Source organism: Octodon degus, unplaced genomic scaffold, assembly GCF_000260255.1.
Source record: "Octodon degus isolate 3935 unplaced genomic scaffold, OctDeg1.0 scaffold00031, whole genome shotgun sequence".
Classification (NCBI taxonomy): domain Eukaryota; kingdom Metazoa; phylum Chordata; class Mammalia; order Rodentia; family Octodontidae; genus Octodon; species Octodon degus.
Genome location: NW_004524607.1, coordinates 9,954,426 through 9,974,657, shown reverse-complemented (window position 1 = coordinate 9,974,657; position 20,232 = coordinate 9,954,426). Strand labels below are relative to the sequence as shown.

The window sequence follows — 20,232 nt, the reverse complement described above, 5'->3', positions numbered from 1 at the left end:
TTTGTTTGTTTATTTATTTTGTGTGTGTGGCCAGCTCAGCCCACCAGGGGGCGAGGCTGGCTGGCACATGGTGCTGGGGGATTGAATCTCGGTCCCTGTGCTTTGCTTAGCTTAGCTTGTTCTAAGTAGGTGCTTTAGACCACTGAGCCATCTTACCAGCCCCACTCTGAACTTTAAAGTGAAGAGAAATTGATGGAGTACTTGAAATGTGTCCCACAAACACCGTATTTCTGTATCCCATTGTTACAGTTCTCTCACTAAAATTTTCATTCATGTTATAGTTTGGCATAAGGGTGTGAGGTTTGGGAAACCACATGGTTTGGATATACGTATTTCCAGATTGAGTTTCATTTAGATTCTGAGCATGTCTTACAAAGCATTTTAGTACCTTTCTCAGCTTTTAGCCTTTGCAGATTGCCATATGTACTTTCCACATTTTCATTAATTTTTTGAGTTATGTTATTTTGCTTAATAGAGGAAATATTCTGGGATCTTTATAGTATGTAATTCTGGTGATGTTGATGTGCAATTTAGTGGCTATCAGTTCATCTTATAATATTACGAACATCAGTATATATTATGAACATAATATATATTCGTATTCTAGCCTTTTTCTGCTTTGGCTGAACTTCCATCTTTATTGAGAACTTGTCAAAATTATCTCCTACAGGGCCACCCTGATAGCTCAGTGGACTTAAGTGCATGCTTAGACAGAGCACAGTGGCTATGGTTCACTACCTGGCATGCTGTGCTGGCTCCGCACCCCGGGCACACTGAGCTGGCGAATGCGACTGGGTGTGGTGGTGTGCACCTGTAATCCCAGGGCTTTGGGAGAATCACTACAAGTCCCATCTATGTAGTGAGACCCTATCGACCCTGAATCCCAAGTACTAAGCGCATTAAAAAAATTTAAAGTATCTCCTACAGGTTCTTCCTTTGCTTTCTAATGAACTTGTCAAAAATAAAAAATAAAAAGCATCAAACTTACTATTGAAAAGAAAACTTATACTGACTTATGATGTACATGACTTCATTTTCTGTGTCATTTTTTATAAAATGGAAATAATTTAGATTGTTTAATAACTTGAGAAATGGCAAATAGCACAAATCTGATTTACTGTAACCCAGTAGGAAAACATAGCCATTGTTAAAACTTGGGGAGTCTTGTCTTTCAGACATTTTTCTTTATAAATTTTTAAAGAAATGTAATAATAGTGGTTCATGATTTCATTTATTTTGGGTAAATATTTGGGCTAAGTCATATGATACATACATGTATATGTTTAACTTTTTAAAAAATTGCAGTAGTTTTCCAATGTAGTGGTAACATCTCAGCAATGGAATTTCAGTTCTACATACTCACCAACACTTGGAAACGACTTCATTATTTTAGCCACTGTGGTACATACGTAGAGGTTACTCACTTTAATTTTAGTATATGTGCTGCTGAAGTGAGCATCAGCTCTTTGTTCTTTAACCTAGATGGATATCCAGAGTCCCAGCACTTTTTGCTGAAAAGATTAGTCTTTAATTTTATTTATTTTATTTTTTATTGTGTTGTCATGGTAATCTTGTGGGAAGACAGTTGACCATAAACATAAGGATTTATTTCTGAGTTTTTACCATATTGATGATTGCAAATTTGTTGTAAGTTTTCTACAATCAACTAAGAACATTTTAATATCTTAAAACCTCGTTGCTTTATACCTAGAGAACTTTTAGATTCTTAATTATACTTTGTTGTAAGTTTTGAAATTAGGAAGTATAAATTCTCCAACTCTTATTTTATTTCAATTATTTTAAAAGTGTTTTGGGTTCCTTGAATTTCCCTGTAATTTTAGGCTTAGATTATCAATTTTTACAATGAAGCCAATTCAGATTTTGATAGGAATAGTGTTCAGTTTGTAAATCAGTATGGAGAATATTTCAATCTTAACAGTATTTTCTTTCAGTTCATGAACATGAGGTATCCTTTATTTGGTTCTTCAATTTTTGGGAGGAGGTTGGGGATCTTGGGGATTGAACTGAAGGGCACACATATCAGGCAAGTGCTCTACTACTGAGATGCATCCCTTGCCCTCTTCCTTTAAGAATTGTTTTTAATATTAAAAAAAATCTTTTATTTATTTATTTATTTGGTATAAAGTCTCATTACACAGCTCATACTTGTAGTAATCCTCCTGTCTCAGCTTCCCCAGTGCTGGGATTACAGGTGTGCACCACCACACCTGGTTTTGGGGCTGGCATGGCATACAGTGCCGGGGATCAAACCTGGGTCCTTGCATTTACTAGGTAAGCACTTGGACCGCTGAGCTAACTCCCCAGCTCTAAAAATTACTTTTCTTTTTTTGATTGGAAGGCAGGATCTCACCAGGTTGCCCAGGCTAGCCTCAAACTTGACATCTTCCTACTTAAGCCTCCAGAGTGGCTGGAATTATGAGCATGTGCCATCACATCTATATGTTCAGTATCTTTGAACCATGTTTTATAGTTTTCACTGTGCAAGACTTACACTTTCGTTGAATCAATTCCTATTTTATTCTTCCTGATGTGATTGAAAGTGGAATTGCTTTCTGAATTTTCAGTTCTTTTTTGGTTTTTTGCTAATGTATAAAATTAATGATTTTTATATAGTACAACTTTATTAATAGGATTTTTAAAAAATGATCTGTTAAGGATTCCTGTTTACAAGATCACACATTTTGAGCAAGAGATAGTTTTACTTTTGTATGTTACTTCAAAGCCTGTCATGGCTCTCTTTTCTTTATCTTGCCAAATACCTCTTACAGAACCTCCAGAACAGAGTCATTTAAATTTTTTTTTTTTTTCCTGTATTTAGGCCAGGGTCTACAGGGTCTCAGTGTGTAGATCAGACTCGTAGGGATTCTCCTGTGTTAGCCTCCCAAGTGCTGGGATTACAGGCGTGTGCCATCTCAGCACGCCCCAGAGGCGGGGCCAGCAGGGCAGTTCTGGGGATCAAATCCCTGGCCCCTGTGCCTGCTTGCAGGCACTTTAATCTGCTGAGCTATTTGGCTGGCCCTGAATATTGCATTTTTGTCGAATGCATTTTTTTTTTTATTGATAAGGTCATGTGGTTGTTGTGTTTACTTGGTTAATTTAATGTTTTGCATTGGCTAACTTTAATATGTAAATCAGACATATTCCTTCTGGGCTAAACCTCACTGATCACTGTGTGTAATCTCTGCCATGTCACTGGAATCTATGATTAGTACTTTGTTGATGGTTTTTGCTTGTGGATAAAGAGCATTGGGAGGGGGCCGGGGAGATGGCTCAGTGGAATAAGCGCTTTCCTGGCAAGCGCAAGGGTCTGAGTTCAATCCCCGTTTCTGCCCCCCCCCCCAAAAAAAATAAATAATAAATAAAAAAGAGCATTGGGTTTTTGTTTTCATTTGATGCATTTATTTGGTTTTGGTAGTAGGGAAAACTGGTCTCATAAAATAAGATGGGAAGTGTTCCCTCCTCTCTGTTTCTTAGTTGTGAAGGATTGGGCAATCTTTAAACTTTTGGTAGAGTTTACCAATGTAGATGTCTGGGCTTGGGTTTAGTAGGATTTTTATGTTTCTTTTTTTTTTAAAGATTCTGTGTGTGTGTGTGTGTGTTTACTAATTTAATCTTCTTTAGATAATAGCTATTTATTTTGTTAATTTTATTGCAAAACAAATAGCAACGAGAGAAACAAATAGCAATGAGACCATTTCAAAACCGATTAGTGGGACAGGTTCAATAATTGCATATTGTTGTCTTCATAGTGGTTATTCATAGTACAAGATGCAGACATGATATCCTGTCCAAACACTAATAGTACAAGTGTTTCTTCTCATTGGATTAAGAGGAAGTAGCTGTGTATCTATCCTATTTTATATATACAGATACAAAATGATCTTTCATTAGTATCCCCTTTTTTTTTTGTTTAATTTTGTCAGCGATGGGTATTCCATTGCCATTTACATTTTAATCTTGTTACAGGACACTTCAGTTACTTTGTTTTCTTTTTTGGGGGTGGTGGTGTTGGTGGTGTTTGCTGGGAATCCAAGCTAGGGCCTTGCATGCACTGTGTGAGCCCTCTATCACTGGAGTCAGTTTTGATAATTTGGGTCTTTCAAGGGAGCTTTTACATTTTTTTCTAGGTCCTCTAATTTGTTGGTATGCGGGTGTTCATAGGCTTCCTTTTAACTTTGTCATGTAAAGCTGGTAGTGGCTTTCTCCTTCATTCTTGACTTCAGTAGATCCAGCGTTCCCTCTTAGTCTGGGTAAGCCTATCAGTTTTGGTGATGTTTACAGTGAACCAGCTTTGGTATTTTTTCTATTGTGCTTATTATGTGTTTCATTTATTTCTGGTTAAATCTTGATCATTTAATTTTTTGTTTGCTTTAGCTTTAATTTCTTCTGCTAATTTCTTGAGAAGGAAGCAACTGTTCATAGTCTGTTACTTCTTTCTTACTGGTTTTAGTATTCTCTCTGTCACTTTTGACTGTTTGATTAATGTGAATGGAGTCTCTTTGGTTATATTGTTTTTTGGTTTTTTTTTTTTTTTAAAGCTTTTAATGGTTTTCTAACAAATTTGGGAAGTTTTCTTTGTTTCATTTTTTCTTCAAACTTTGCATTTTTCTCCTCCTCCCCATCACTGTTCTCCCTCCCTCAGGGATTCCAGTTATTCATACGTTGGTGTGATTGATATTGTTCCATAGGTTTCTGTGGCTCTGCTCATTTTTTGTATTTTACTTAGTTTGGTTGTTATTTTACCTGTATTGAGGTTTGCTGCTTTTTTTTTTTCCTGCCAGCTCTGATTTATTTACTCTCCCTGAATGAATTTTTCATTTTAGCTCTTATGCTTTTTAACTCCAGAATTTCTACTTGGATTTTTTTTTTTTTTAAATAATTTTAGACATGGTCTTCTCAATTCTTTAAGCATTTAAAATAGAAATTTTAATGTATGTTTAATGACTAAGGAATAATTTCTGTAGGTTAGTCCTCTTTCTTGAGCATCATCACTTCTGGGTTGTGGATTGTTTTGTTTACATATCTTAAATCTTTTGGGGAGAGTGGAATACAACTTTTAAAATAGTACAGTGTGGCAGCTGTAGAAATCAGACTATGCCCTTCAGAATATATTGTTGTGGCTGGTGTCATTTGGTTGGATATTGGTTTTTGAGGCAGCGTCTCACCTTGTAACTCAGGCTGGCTTTGAACTCACAGGCAGTCCTCCTGCCTCAGACTCCCTAGAGTTGAGAATGGACAAGTTAAAGTGCAATGGGCTGCTGCTTTTTACTAAGATTCAGCAGTTTTATGTTTTTGCTTTTACTAAGCGTTCAGCCAATTGATGCCAGCTTTTGGTTAATTTTCAGAGTTGGGGGAAGGATTTGACCACTGTTGATAATAATAGGGGAATGAAACTCTCAACCTGAAAGATAAGTGGAATGAATGAGAGTTTGAGTTCTCTAAAACTGAAGAATGAATTTTAGGAACAACGGAGGTTAAGAGCAGAATATATTTTTTTGGGGGGTGGGGCGGGAAGAAAGCTTTTGTCTGAGAGAGGGGCAGAAGTGGGATCCAAGTGGGTTGCCCAGGCATCTGCCTTTTCCAGGGATTTTTTATAGAGCAGAACCATGAGGTGAAGCAAGTCTAAGGTTAGGAAACATGAAAACTCGCACATGAGGTGGGACAAGACTATGGTCAACGAATAAGACCACAAGCACAATTGCACAGGTACAGTTGATTAAATCCTGGACCAAATAGGAAAGCATGTCACTTAGCAAGCGAGCATGAATACAGAACAGGACTTTATCTGGTAGCCAGTAGCAGTTGGATTAGTGACTCTTCCTGGCTTCCTCAAGGTAATGATCAGTCCCGGATGCTTATCTATAGGAGGGTGAGCATTTGTTTCATCAGTGGTCCTCAGATCTGGTCCACAGTGGGAGCGTCCATCTCTTGTACAGTTGCAAGGTATCCTGTCTTCCATGCTGTCTCCTTCGAGGGCCTACCCCTGTCTGGACTGCCTATAGTGTATCTATCTAACTCAATTGTCTACAACATTATTACCCATTTTCTCAGTGATTTTAATGGAGAAATTATTTGAGCTTATACTTGAATTTCTTTGATACCGCTGTGTGCCAATTGTCTAATAAAGTTTTTTATTCAGTATACCATTAACTGCCCACCCCCGAGATGTTTCCCATATCCTTCCTTAATACTTTCATTCATTTCAGTCTGCTGTCTAATAGGTACTTTGACAATGATGAAAAAGTTCTGTATTTGTGCTGTTAGCCACTGATGTACCTGACATGTGACCAGTGTTGAATGTTAATTAAGCGGTGCATCTAATTTCATCATGTATGAGATGCAGAATTATCAGTGTAAAAAGTCTAATATTTACATTGGTTATGTGTTAAAATGATAGTAATATTTATATTAAGTAAAATAGTTTTTATTAAAGTTAATGTTACCTTTTACCTTTCACTTTCTTAATGTATCTACTAGAATATTTAGTTATAGGTGGATTGCCTTATATTTCTATTGGACATGCTGGTCTGGATATTAGAGACTTTTTATCCTTAAAAGAACCTTTTCTTTTTGAAACTTCTGTTTAGTACCAGCATTTGTTTTACTTACCACCACTGTCCTGCTTTCTTTTGTAAAGATGGCGTCACACTTTTGGTTTTGCTTGCTGTTAGAAGCTCCATCATCTCATTGGTCAGTTTTAGTGCCTGTTGGTCACCATCTTTTAACAAGTTGGCCCCAGCTTCTTGTTTATGCTCAAGCCATCAATCATTATTTGTTGATCACATGTAGCTTGTTATTTTGAAAAATAACTGGAGTTAGCTTCCGCCAGGTCTTGAGAGTCAGCTGTATGCTCTTCTTGTCCATTCTACACGAGATGGTGATTTCACACTAGTGGGTCTGCCCCTCCCTCTCTCCTTCACTACATTCCTTTTTTCCTTCCTTCAGTGTGGTGCTGGGAATGAGACTGAAGGCTTTACATGTGGTCTATCATTAGCCTGCACTCCCAGGCCAAGCCATTATTTAAATTTTTTAAAAAAATCTTTTATTTATTTATTTGGTACAGGGTCTCACTACATAGCTCCAACTTGTAGTGATCCTCCTGTCTCAGCATCCCCAGTGCTGAGATTACAGGTGTGCACTACCATACCTGCTTTCCATGGCCGGCACTGCATGCGGTACTAGGGATCAAACCTGGATCCTTGCACTTGCCAGGCAGGTGCTTAGACTGCTGAGCTATCTCCCTGACCCCCAAGCCATCATTTTTATTTATTATATTTATTTATTTATTTATTTATTTATTTATTTATTTTTGGTGGTATCAGGGATTGAACTCAGGACCTTGCACTTGCCAGGCAAGCACTTATTCCACTGAGCTATCTCTCCAGCCCAAAAGCTTTTCTTTCTTTTCTTTTTTTTTTGGCGGAACTGGGGATTGATCTGAGGCCCTTGTGCTTGCCAAGAAGCACTTATTCCACTGAGCCATCACCCCAGCCCCAAGCCATCATTTTTAACGCTGAATGGAATCCTGTTAAGTTTCTTTTCACTTCTTTAATCTCAGTTGGATGGCCCATTCTTTTAGCCATCTCAGTGTACATTCGCTTTTGTACTCCTGTGCCTTTTTATGGGTAAAGTCTGGTCTGCAGCCTCAGGTGGAAGGAATTGCTTGGCTGTCTTCTTCTTGTCCTGCGATTGCTGTTTCACATCTTTAGCATTTGAAATCTTCTCATCCTCACTTCTCTTGGGGATTAGTAAGCGGTTTTTATCTTATGTCTTAGGGGAAATTGTTGTTTACTTCATAAACACATTTATGTCCTTTTTTTTGTTTGCAGTACGTAATAACTGTATACACCTTGGAAGACTGGCATGAAGGCATAGTACATCTTGATAGCTTTTCATCAGCCTTCTCTCAGCCACCCACTTCCTATTTCTATTTTCCTTCATTTTTTTTTGTGATGCAAGTTACATGTATTTAACTCTCTAGTTTTAAACAAAAAGCATTTTTTTTTTTTTTTTTTTTTGGTGGAACTGGGGATTGAACTCAATTCCTTTCTTTAGCTACTTAACCTATTTGATCTTTTCTATTAGTATTCAAATCACAACTACTTTTAAAAATTTATTAATTTATTTAATATAAGGTCATGCTTCACAGTTGATACTCATAGTGATCCTCTTGTCTCAGTCTCCCAGCTCTGAGATTACAGGCTTGCACCACTATGCCTCATTTTAGGGCCCACGTGGCGCCCTCTGGGTTCCAGGGCTGGCCTGGGGGCAATACTGGGGATCAAACTAGGGATCTCACACTTGTCAGGTAGGTGCTTATGCTGCCAAGCTATCTCCCCAGCCCTACTTTTCTTGATACTTGAAAAACTCTCCCTTGACTCAGTGTCAACTTTCCCTACTACTTTATTATTCACAGATACCATTTAAAACTAAGTAACTGGGATGTAGCTCAGTTTCATGATGCCTGTCTGGCAAGTGCAAAGTCCTGAGTTTAATTCCCACTACAAAAAAAGAAAAAACAAAAACTGAGTAATTAATTTGAAGATTATGTCACATAGTATAATAATTACTGCCATTATTATTTGGTCATGATATTTTATTTTTGTATAAAATAAAAGAAAAAACAAGTATAATCTTTTCTCAAAAGTTGAAATATAGACAAAATTGTTTACAAAATTGCAGTTCTTCTCTGCTTACATATTTGCAAACTCCTTTTTGTCTCTGTTCACTGGTACAGCTGTAACAGTGGAAGGAAACAATGACCTCTTCGAAATGCTTCTGTGAACTAAATAGTATGATTTTCCTTTTCCCTCACCTTTTCTAGGTTTCTTTAGGTAGTGGTGGTGGGATGTTGATGTTGGGTCTTGGCCTTCTTCCCATTCTGCATACTGTATTTGCATCGATGACGTTGATAACCATTTAAATGGTGATGACGTAAAGTATTAATACCTCTGTAGCCTAGATGTTCTCCCATTTCTCCTTTTATGTATGCTTCCGTTTACTGGACAGCTGTCTTCCCTAAAGTCCAGTTAGCACCTTAAATTTAGATGATCCTACATTTAGCAGTTGTTGCTACAATTCATGTAGTTGCTGAAACTTAAGCTCAGAAATCTGAATCTTAGCCAACCTTGCACAAGTTAGTTACAGAAGCTTGTTAGTTGAGCTCTTTGATATCTTATCCAGGGTTGTCCAATAAAAATTTAATGCAAGCCACATTTTAGCTTTCTTAACAACCATGTTTGAAACCTTGGTATCCTATTTTATGTAACATATATATTTAAAATTTTAACACGTAATATAAAATTATTAATAAGATGCTTTTTATTCTTTTATAAAGTGTTTTAAACTGGTATTTCATGCTGAAAGCATAACTATCATCTCATTTCAGACTAACTGCATTTCAAGTGTTTACCTTAAGGTAGTTTGACTACCCTTTTTTTGGTACTGAGAGTCAAACTCAGGACTTCCTGTTTGCCAGGCTTTGTTGCTGAGCTATATCCCCAACTTAATTGACTGCCTTAATGGCCAGTAGATTGACTGATTGCTCACTCACTCACTCGCCCTCCCCCCTCCCCTCCCTTCTTCTCCCCCCTTTCCTTCCCCCCTCTTTCAAAACAGGGTCTCGCTCTGTAGTTCAGGCTGCCCCTAAACTCATTCTGTAGCCCATGCTGGCAATCCTCCTGCCTTACTGGATAGCAAATTTCTAACCTGTGTTTCTTTTCATCTTTACTGCCTCTGTCTTGGTTCAGTCGTTATTTTCTCTCCTGGACTACAGTAATAGCTCTTGAAATTGCTATAGTTTTCTCCTGTAGTTCACCTCCAGTATTCCTTTTTTTTGGTTTCTGTTTGTGACATGTTCCACGTTTATAATTCTCTCCACTCAGTAGTTCTTCTAGATAATGTTATTAGCCTTGACCAGTTGTGGAATGGAGTCATGTAATTCATCCACCTGAGAATGGGCCCACAGATAGTGTCGGTTTTAATCTGGCCTGTAGGTTAAACCTGCCTATGACCTTGTCAACCTTGGCCATGTGTATTGGGATGGACAGATGGTCCTTGACACTAGGGATGTAGAGCTAAAAGAGCATTTTAAAGACAGGTCCATGAACTTGCTGGCACTTTCTGCTTCCACTATGAGCAGAAGCAGAGAAAGTTAATGTTCTTGTCAGGGAGAATTCTCTAAAGTGTGAATGTGACTGCATGTGAGGTAACGTGACTGCATTCTTCTCCTTCACACCATAATGTTTCCTGTAAGGTTTGAGACAAAGTCTGATCTCAGTTCCTTGGTATGGCCAGAAAAGTCTTTTTCAGATGGCTTTTGGTTAACTTCCCTGAGTTGTACCTCCTGGACTGGTGGTGGCAAGCCTAAGACACACATGCCTCAGTGGGAGGGCACACACAGCCCTCTGTTGGCAGTGAGCCATGTCACTCCAGTATTGCCCCAGCAGCTAAGTATTGTGTATTTAGGTTTAAAATGTAGCTTTGGCACTTTGCAGTAAATAAGTGAGTTTTGGGTTGCAGTTTGGGTGCTTGGTCTCTAAAAGGTCTGCCATCACTAGAGCCATCACAAGAACTATTGAAGTCTGTGGTTTCCAGAAGGAGCCATGCTCCCTGCTCTTGCTCAGTGGCCTCTGCCTGTAACAGTTCACCTAGACCCCATTGTCCAGTATCCTCCCTCTTCTCTCATTCCAGGAAAGCCAGCTAGTCATCCTTCAGGATGTGCTGAATCTGGCTGAAGAACAGGATGAGACTCATTTCCTTTTTTTTTTTAAGGTGGTGGTTTTTGAGACAGGGTCTCACTATTTAGTTTAGGTTGGTCTTGAACTCACTGTGTAATAGCCCAAGTAGGCTTCAAACTCATGGATCATCCTATCTCAGCCTCCTGAGTGCTGGGATTACAGGCCACAATGCCCAGCTTCCTTTTTGGTCTTGTATCATTCTGTACTTTCTTACGTCAGTGCTTATCGTGTTTTTGTAATGACCCTCTGCTTTATTTGACGTCCTCTTTAGGTTGTTAGCCTCATAAACAGTAACCTTGTTTTTCCTAGATTTTATATTCTTGGTAACTATACACAGATACCTAACATGTTTTAATAGCCAATGATGTGTAGATTGAGTGAACTGTGTTAGTAGCTCTAGGAAGTTCCTGGTAGTTCTAGGAAGATCTAAATTCTAACTTCAGAGCAAAGAAAATTACTTAAATTTTGTTGTTTAATTCTGTGTACTTGTAGAGATAAATATTAAAATTTTCCACAGATTAAGAATCAGAGTAGGATTAAGAAAATCAACTTGGTTCCATGAATAGAGTTTTACTTCTAAGTAAAAACTGTAGCAGGAAACAAGCCAGATAAGAAATCAGACCCTGAAGTAGTTGGAGGAGAGTGGGAGACATAAAAATTGATGTTTAGGTAGTGCCTTTGTGATATTGTAACATTTTAGTTATATTAATTCTAAAATAATTATTTTTAGGCCAGTTATATTTAAAATATTTTAAACATTTAAAACATTTACAGGGCTGGGTTGATAGCTCAGTAGAATAAGTGCTTGCCTGGCAAGTGCAAGGTCCTAAGTTCAATCCCTGGTACCACAAAAAAATAAAAACAAAATGAAATATTTACATGGTAGATGATGTTCTTTAGTTTTCCCTTGAGCTATTTGAAAGATGGTAGAAATTTGACTAAGCGCCAAGCTATGTGCATGGTGTAAAGATTTTGTTAGGAATATTCAGGAGAAAGTAGATTTCTTCATCGATATCTTTGCCTTTTGTAACCTGCAGTTACTTCATAACCTGTGTTGTTCAGGCTAGACTCAAACTTATAGGCTCAAAGGATTGTCCTGTTTCATCCTCCTGAGAGCAGATAGGTGTGTGATGGCATGATTTTTATCAGACTTCCATTTTGTTATAATGCCTTTTACTTAATTTTTTGTTGTCACCATAAGGTATATATAGCAGATTTCCAAATAAGTTGTTAGGATATTAATAACAAATATTAATAATCATACTTTTAAAACAATGACATCTTAAACACTAACGTTTAAGTAACTTAATTTTTTGAGATAGGAACAGATGGATAGGAACAGAGAAAGTAAAGAGTATGATTGAGTCATCTGTTAGAACTTTTTCTAAAACATTTTGTTCCTTGATTAATTTTTATTTCTAGAACTGTTGTCAACATTGCTATTACTTGATTTTGTGTATAATTTTCATCAAGCAGGGGAGTTGTAGCTTGACTTTTTAAAATATGATTTTGACATAAAAATAGAACGTATTAATGAAGACTATACTTTTTTAAAAGAATAATGTTCTTACATTCTTAACGTGTTTGAAATCAAGTAATACTTTTTTGATCTGAAGATATTACATAAAAGCCTTGGTAAACAGGTATGCATTTATATTAATACAAATGTCACAGTTATGCCACCCCTATCTGTAACTAATGTTTCCATATCCAGAGATTATATTTCACACTGGCACTCTGAACATTTTATTTATGCAGGTAAAGAATCAGTGGGTGGTTATGTCTTCAGAGTTACAGATTTTGGTTATTTTAAAATCCAGGGTAAGAAAAGATTTTTATGATCATGAAAAATCTGTCTTAAGCCTTAATTATATTATATTATTAACATATTGTCTATATAATGTTTCGGTGCCAGGTAGTTTCAGATTTATAGTTTTTTGTACTTGATAGGAAACTAAATTCTGGGATATTTTATTTTGCAAAAGTAGCCAAACCAATTTGTTTTTCATCTTTTAATGGAATTTCTTCAAAAATATTCCTGAAAGCTCAGTCATTCACCTTTTTAAGATATTAGATGTGTTTTGGCACATTGCTGGGATCCTAGGATTATGCATATGAATATATCACTGTTTGCTCCCTCTGGGTGGTTAGTCATGGGGAACTGAGAAGTCAAATGTTTTAAATAATTTTTAGATGATTTTAAATGTTGTGGTAATTATATGTAAAGAATTATAGGGTTTAAATTAACCTAGTCACTCTGTGTGACAGAGATGCCCTTGTTAAAAGTTATCAGTCTCATTATTTCTGCATTTAATGATCATATTTTGTTTCACCCACTGGCTGTTCTTTCTCAGCCTAACCTGTATTGGTAGTGCCCTGGGGCTCTGCCTGGCCCCCTTCTTTGCATCTGCAATCTCATTAGGAGTTCTCCTAGTGAGATATGTGCTCAAAAGTCACTGATCAGTTTTTCACGCCAACCACAGTTTCAGAAGGAGTTAGGTGTTTAAAATAGCCTACGGAACCTGTCTTCTTCATATGTAATAGTAACCCAAAATTAACATACTCAAACCTGATTTTTTTTTTTTTTTAAAGACAGAATCTCACTTTCATTTTTAGTTCAAGCTGGCCTTGAACTCAACTGTGTAGGCCAGGTTGGCCGTGAACACATAGTGATTATCCTGCCACAACGTCCAAGTGCTAGGATTACAGGTGTGCACCACTACACCAAGATCTGCCTTCAAAGTATATTTTGAATCCTCAGTCTTTCATTATTTCCTTTTTGTCTTAGTTCAACATACCCTTTCTTTCCTGGACTGTGGCAATAGCCTACTAGTTTTCTACTTTCCACTCCTGCACTTAGCAGTGAGAGCTGTCTTTAAAACCCTAATCAGGCCACTCGCCTGTGAAAACCCTCCAGTGGCTTCCCATCTCCCCTAAAATAGCATCCAGACTTCCTATTGTGGCTGAGTCCCCCATGATCTGGCCCTTGTCCGCTCCTTGGCCTGTTGACCTGTTTCTTATTATTCATCTCCTTGCCCACTACTTTCCTTTGTTATAATTTACATGCCTTATTTTTGTTTCTGGAAATACCCAGCTTATTTCTGATTTTGGGGTCCACCCATTTACTTGGAATGACCCTCCAACCCCTTAACTCACTGTTCTGGAGATAAAGCAGTAAGACACAGGGGCGGACTCTGGGGGCCCTACTGTTATCTTTCTGTCTGGGGCTGGGGGGTTCTCTGAACTCTTTTCTACTCGCAGGTGGCTACTGCTTTCTTGCAGCCAGTTTATGCAGTTCGTTTAGTTGCTGCCTTGATGGAGCTTATGTTCTAGTTTGGGAGACAGGCTGCGGTGGCACAGAGTTCCCAGTCAATAAGATGAGGAAAATGCATTTAGGTGGTGAGAAGTGCTGAGACTCAGTAACCAAGCAGTGAAGTGCTGGGGTAAAGAGTGGGTTAACTGAAAGTAAGGTGGTGGCCTGCGAGATAGCTCATTGGTCTAAAGCCCCTGCTTAGGCAAGCTTAGGCAAAGTACAGGGACCCAGGGACTGTGGTTTGATCCCAGGTACCACATGCTGCCACCCCAGGGCAGCACAATAAAGAAAATAAGGTGGACAGGGAGGCCTCTCTGAGATAATGATCTGTTAAGTGCAAAAGTCCCAAGTTAGGGATCCAGTTTGGCCCAAGGACAAGTGAGCCAGAGGAGGAAGAATGTCAGGAGGTGAGGCCATAGAAACTGCAGAGCTGTTTCATGGGGCTGGGCAGCTGATGGCTCTTACCTGAGGCTGCACACTGGAACTCTGCCTCAGAGCTGCTCCCTCTGCTGCAGAAAGGTACAGTTGGACTGGGGTGCAAAAGGGTTGGGCTTTTGGTAGACTCTCCCTGGGAGATTCCTAAGATGCGGCTAATGCTCAGAACTAGTTAGAAGCCATTCTTAGGACACTGAGTTTTGCTTTTGAGGGAAATGAGAAGTTATCGGAGGGTTTTGATATGGATAAATAATTTTGTAATTACTTGACTTTAAAACTGGATTTTTATCTATTAAATTTAATTAGCTATAAACTTATACTAATTCCTTAACCACCTTAAATTGTTAGAAGTTGTGATATAAGTCAAAGATTTCTATCAGCATAAACTTGGAAGATTATCCACGGATTGATTTTCCTTCCTTGTGCTTTATTATCTTTCAGTTTTCACAGCCCACATTTACCTCATCCTTCCACGTGTTGCTGCTTATGGTCCTCAATTTTCTGCCCTTTCTTTTATCCCCATTCTATCAATTTCAGAATTTTGTCCAGTTCTCAACTTAAATAATCAAACTGGAAATACAGTGTTACATGAAAGTATTTTAGTTAAAATGTTTACATTTTTCAAAATCTCTCAAATACAATGAGTGACAAAATGAAATTTTATGAAATGTACACTTTTTTCTTGGAATTGATGGGTTGGTTTCTGTATACCTTGCTCAAACTTTATTCTTTTGCATCTTACCCACCATTTCCTCTTAAGATTTCGCATGCAGGGTGTAATAAGTAGCCATTATAAAAAGATAAAAGGTCTTTTGTTCTGTATTTCAGCAGGAGAGATGTTGAAAAGAGTAGTTTATACTCACTAGGACTTATCCTTATCCCCACTCCAAAGTATTTGACAAAGAAAAAAGCCTGTTAATTTATTTGTAATGTACCTCTTAATTTGTTGAGTTACCTGTAAGTAACTTTTATTTTTCTGTCTTTTGCTGTGTTCCAATGGATTTACCACTCGTGTTTGGACTGAACATGTCTACAATTCTTGGAATTCCTTATTTACTCTTCTGCCGTCAATTTTGTTCTGTTGGAATCTGGAACACTGAAATGATGGGTATATGTTCGTCACAAAGTAGCTGTGAGTATAGAACATAATTTATACATTGACTTTTCTCAGTTTGAGTTAAATTTAATTTATAGTTGGATAATAACTAGCCAGTGAAACTACATTTATTACACATTTTTAGCTCTTCATAGTAGGCTTTCAAATATTTGAATTTATAATACTATATTTTGATCAGTCTCCTAATTATGTTTAAAGTTAGTTTTTTCGATTTGATTCCCTAACTTGGCTTACTAACATTTGGCTTAAGAGTTTATAATGGAATGAAAAAAGGGTAACTGTAGTGGTAAAGTACTGTTCTCATTGCTGAGACAGAATACCCAAAACTCACAGTTAAAAGAGGAAAGGTTTATTTAGCTCGTAGTTTGTAGAGAATTAAGTTCATAATCAGCTGGCTCCAAGGCAGGATGGCATTGAAGACAGGCACTGGGGAGGAAAAACAGTTCATGGTATATAGAAGGTGGCAGAGCAAAAAGAGAACACAGCTTTCCACCCCTTATATCTTATCTAGGCTTCTGAGGGTGGGTAGCTCTCACACCCTTAATCCTAGTACCCTTGATCCTGGCATTGCTCTATTAGTCAGTTCCAGTATCACATGCTTTAGATCTAGCCACATCTTTAAAAAGCCCCACCTATAACTACATGAGGCTTTGGGGTACATCTAGACACAAACTGTGACAGTGGATGAAATAGTTGGCTATATATGTAATGAAAGACTTCAGTTTTCCACTAGTTCCTAATGTGTTGAATTGATGCTTTACTTTGTGAATGAGCATTTAAATATGGCAGAAGCTTTTAAAAGAAATATGTGTCTCTGAGAGCTATTTTGCTGTAGTATTTTAATGATGAACAAGACCTACCTGTAATAAAATTGATTGGCAAGACCCAGATGGTCTGATCTTTGGACAGTGTTTCTCACCAATGGTGAAGTTAAACATCAGACTTACTTACTATACCAATTTAAAATTAATTTTTTTGAATTACTTGTGAAGCAGTTAAAAACCCATATAGAAAACAGAGTTGTATTTTACTTTAAAACCTAGATAAATTTGATTTCCCTGAAGATGGAGCCAGCAAGCAGGAACATGTGAAACTTTAAAGTGACCAGATCAGACCTGGTAGAACAACTTGAAAGATACTTGTGTACTGATTGACACTGATCTTGAGAGCCTTAAAGAATTTATGAAAAATTGGGTTTTTTTAATTGTTATTTTATTTTATTTATTTTTATGTATTTGGTACAGTGTCTCACTACACAGCTTGGATTCGCAGTGATCCTCCTGTTTTCAGCCTCCTCAGCACTGGGATTATAGGCATGCACAACCACACCTGTGCTAGATGGCCACCTCAATGTGCCCAGGGGCAGGGCCTGCATGGCATGTGGTATGGGGGATCAAATCCCAGTGCCTGTGCTTGCCTAAGCAGGTGCTTAGTTACTGAGCTGTCTCACCGGCCTGAAAAATTGTTTTAAATTCAGCATTTTTATTTCATCTCACAAGTCAGAAGAGTTCAAATAATACAAATGTATGGTAGTGTAGTCAGCAAAGGTGATAGTTTAAAAAAGATTCTTAATACGATCTTAAGAGCATTTGATTTTTTTCATTGAAAAAACTGATTTGTTGTCTTGTACTAACTTACTCTCAGTTCAGATTTTTGCTCTGAGACTTGTTTCCTTGAGTTTTTATAATAATTACATCATTAATCAACTCATGCTTACTTGTTTTATTTTGTCAATTTTGCAATTAATACTCCTGCTAACAATAAGGTAGTATGATTTGTTATAATATTTTGTGTAATTTTCTTAAGTAGTTTAATAAAAGAAATTTGAAATAAGTGATATGTAAACAACTTGGCTTTTTACCTTTTCAGCAACCGAAGAACCTTGAAGGCTACGTGGGATTTGCCAATCTCCCAAATCAAGTATATAGAAAATCAGTGAAGAGAGGGTTTGAATTCACACTTATGGTAGTAGGTAAGATCTGATTTCTCACAAAAATGGGATTTTGGTCTTAAGTTTTACAGTTAATCAGCTCTGAATAAATTTAAGAAAAAGCTGAACTGCAGGGAAGGTGTGCTATATTTAACCTTATAAAAATTCATTTTACAATTTAGTTTAGTGGCACAATGGGATTTATATATTTGCTTTTGTTTTCTAAGGCAGAAAGTAAAAGTTGAGGAATGGTGGTAACTTATCCTTATTACTTCAGAATAAATTTGTTCTATGACTTACCTTCTATAGTGAAGTTGGATCACATGAGTATTTAATTTAAATATGTGCTCTGAATTACAAAGTGAAAGATGGGACAGACTCATTGTACTTCAGAGGATTACCCATAATCATTGAGTATGAGCCCTGGTGTGAGTGAGGTATGATTCTCTCAGTTTTCTAAGAATGGCACTGATTCAGTGCCATTCATTTACCTTTTGTGTTTTATCCTATGAACACCTGACTCTGCGCTGTTGTCAACTTGAAGATACAGTTGAGGATTATTCAGACCATAGATTGGTAGCATCATCATGACACGTAATGTGGAACATGTTGTACCTTTGCTAGGAGTAAGGCAGTCTTACTCTGAAATGACTATAATATTTTCACCTCCTGTAGTGTGACTGTAGAGCCTCTGTCCTGAGTGTAATACAGCTTTATTTTATCTTTCTGTACGAAGGTAAAAGGCAGGGTAGTGGGTTGACTGTCATTAACTAAGGAAATTTAATTGATGCTAGGTTTTGGAGGTTGTGGGTCAGTCTTGTTCCACTATCTAGTATCTCTATTTTGTTACTGAATTGGCTAAGAAATACTCCTTCATTAAAAAGAAGAGTATTTTATCTATTTCAGAAGCCATTGATTCATTGATTTCAGCTGTGTGATTCCCCATTTGTTCTGTGTTAGTGTCCTCTGCACTTATGGGTGGGCTTGGGTTCTGAGATTGCATTTTACTCCTTCACGTTGGCGTTTTGTGTAGCACTGTCTTCTGACCTTTTTGTAGAGCTTTGGTGCAGTTATAACCTTAGCACCTACTGAAGTTCAGGTGCAAATATACAAAGGTTGGATTTATCCAGCTGTGCCTGGCTTGGGTCTGGCTGCTGTGCTCAGCTCCTTCCTGCTGCTGCACTTGGGAGTGAACCTGTTGTGCCCCTCTGGCAAGATGTTCTGCTCCTGGACTAGCTGGGTGGTTCTGTCCCCTACTCTCTCTGCAGGTATGACAGCTGTAGGGTTTCACCTCAGGCCTGTATGCCAGGCCCAAGCTGAGTCTGGAGGGGACAAGGTGGAGTAGGGGGGAGAGGCAGCTCTCCCACACACTCACCAGGCCTGGGCTAGGACTGGATCTGGGGGTCCCCAGAACACGGCCGAAATTCTTATGTGGTGGGGGGATGCTGCGGAGTGGTGTTGGGTGTCCCAAGGGGGTGGAAGAGGGTCTCACCCACGCTGTGCCTGGGCTTGGACCGGCAAGTCCCACTGGCGCAGGGTAGCTGGAACTATTTTATCTATTGATCAAAATACTTTACCTGATATTCAGTCTGTGCTTGTGTGAACACTATATGCTTTGTAATTGTTCATGTAGTTAAAATACAGAGTTTGCAAATTTGATTCTTTAATATTAGAGTTGGTTAAGGTACCTGGCTGTGGTTGAGTAGTATAAATGGCTTGTAGGTTGCTGCTGTAGAGCAGGGGTGGGCCTAGTACCTGGATGAAATAAAGGAAAGTGCATCTTTTCTTCTGTAGGATAACATATTTGAAGAAAAACCACATCTTAATTATGTATATAGTATTAGTAATCTTAAACAATAAACTTAAGACAAGTGTAGGTCTGTTAGAAGAACTGGGTCAGTTAAATTTTAGAGGGAGGGAGGTATTAGAATTTTAAAGAATAATTGCGTGAACTTAGTAGAATTTGTCCTTTTTGTAGACAAAAACCAAGTGCAATAGTCATTTGATATTTCAAGGAAATGTATATCACTAGATGTGTGGTCATCTTGTAGTGTCAGATCTCCTTTAATAACCTGGCTGCTGGCTATCGTGATTTTTAGTGGCTTGTAAAGGTGGATATTTATCATATGTGACCATGTTAAGGTTGGTTACACTTATTTTTAGCTAGTGTTTACACTGTAATGCGGTTATAATTCTAGCTTTGCTTACTTGTTAATTATTTCCTTAGGTTATAGCTTTTGAAATATGAACTTCTGTTTTTTAAAAGTTTGATTCATTGTTTCAGTGAAGTTTTGATTGACAGTACAAATTACACTCAGACAAGTTGTGTACCATTTGCACACTTGCCAAGTGTTGGTGGCATCCCATTCTCTGTGTACTGCCCACATTAGATAGCACAGTTTCCTGTGCCGGTTTCATGCCTAAAATGTGATGACTTATTTCCCTTTTTGCTTTATTGCTGATGGCTATTTGCTTATTTCTTGTGCTTATTTATCTTTGGAATTGCCTTGTTGGTGGGTTAGGTTTGGGGAGCCAGTTGTAGGGCCTTGCACATGCTTGGCAACTGCTCTTCCACTGAGCAATACCACTCTTTCTTTCTTTCTTTCTTTCTTTCTTTCTTTCTTTCTTTCTTTCTTTCTTTCTTTCTTTCTTTCTTTCTTTCTTTCTTTCTTTCTTT

The 20,232-nt window shown here is 37.8% G+C and overlaps 1 protein-coding gene across 1 annotated transcript in view; it reads left to right on the top strand.

Moving 5' to 3' along the window:
* Window positions 1–20,232, top strand: part of Sept7 (septin 7) — a 104,566-nt gene that overhangs the window by 12,913 nt on the left and 71,421 nt on the right. The window contains exons 2-3 of the mRNA XM_023713370.1: window positions 3,858–3,862; window positions 17,495–17,597. Coding sequence (XP_023569138.1) covers window positions 3,858–3,862; window positions 17,495–17,597 — 108 coding nt within the window. The remainder of the gene's footprint in view (window positions 1–3,857; window positions 3,863–17,494; window positions 17,598–20,232) is intronic.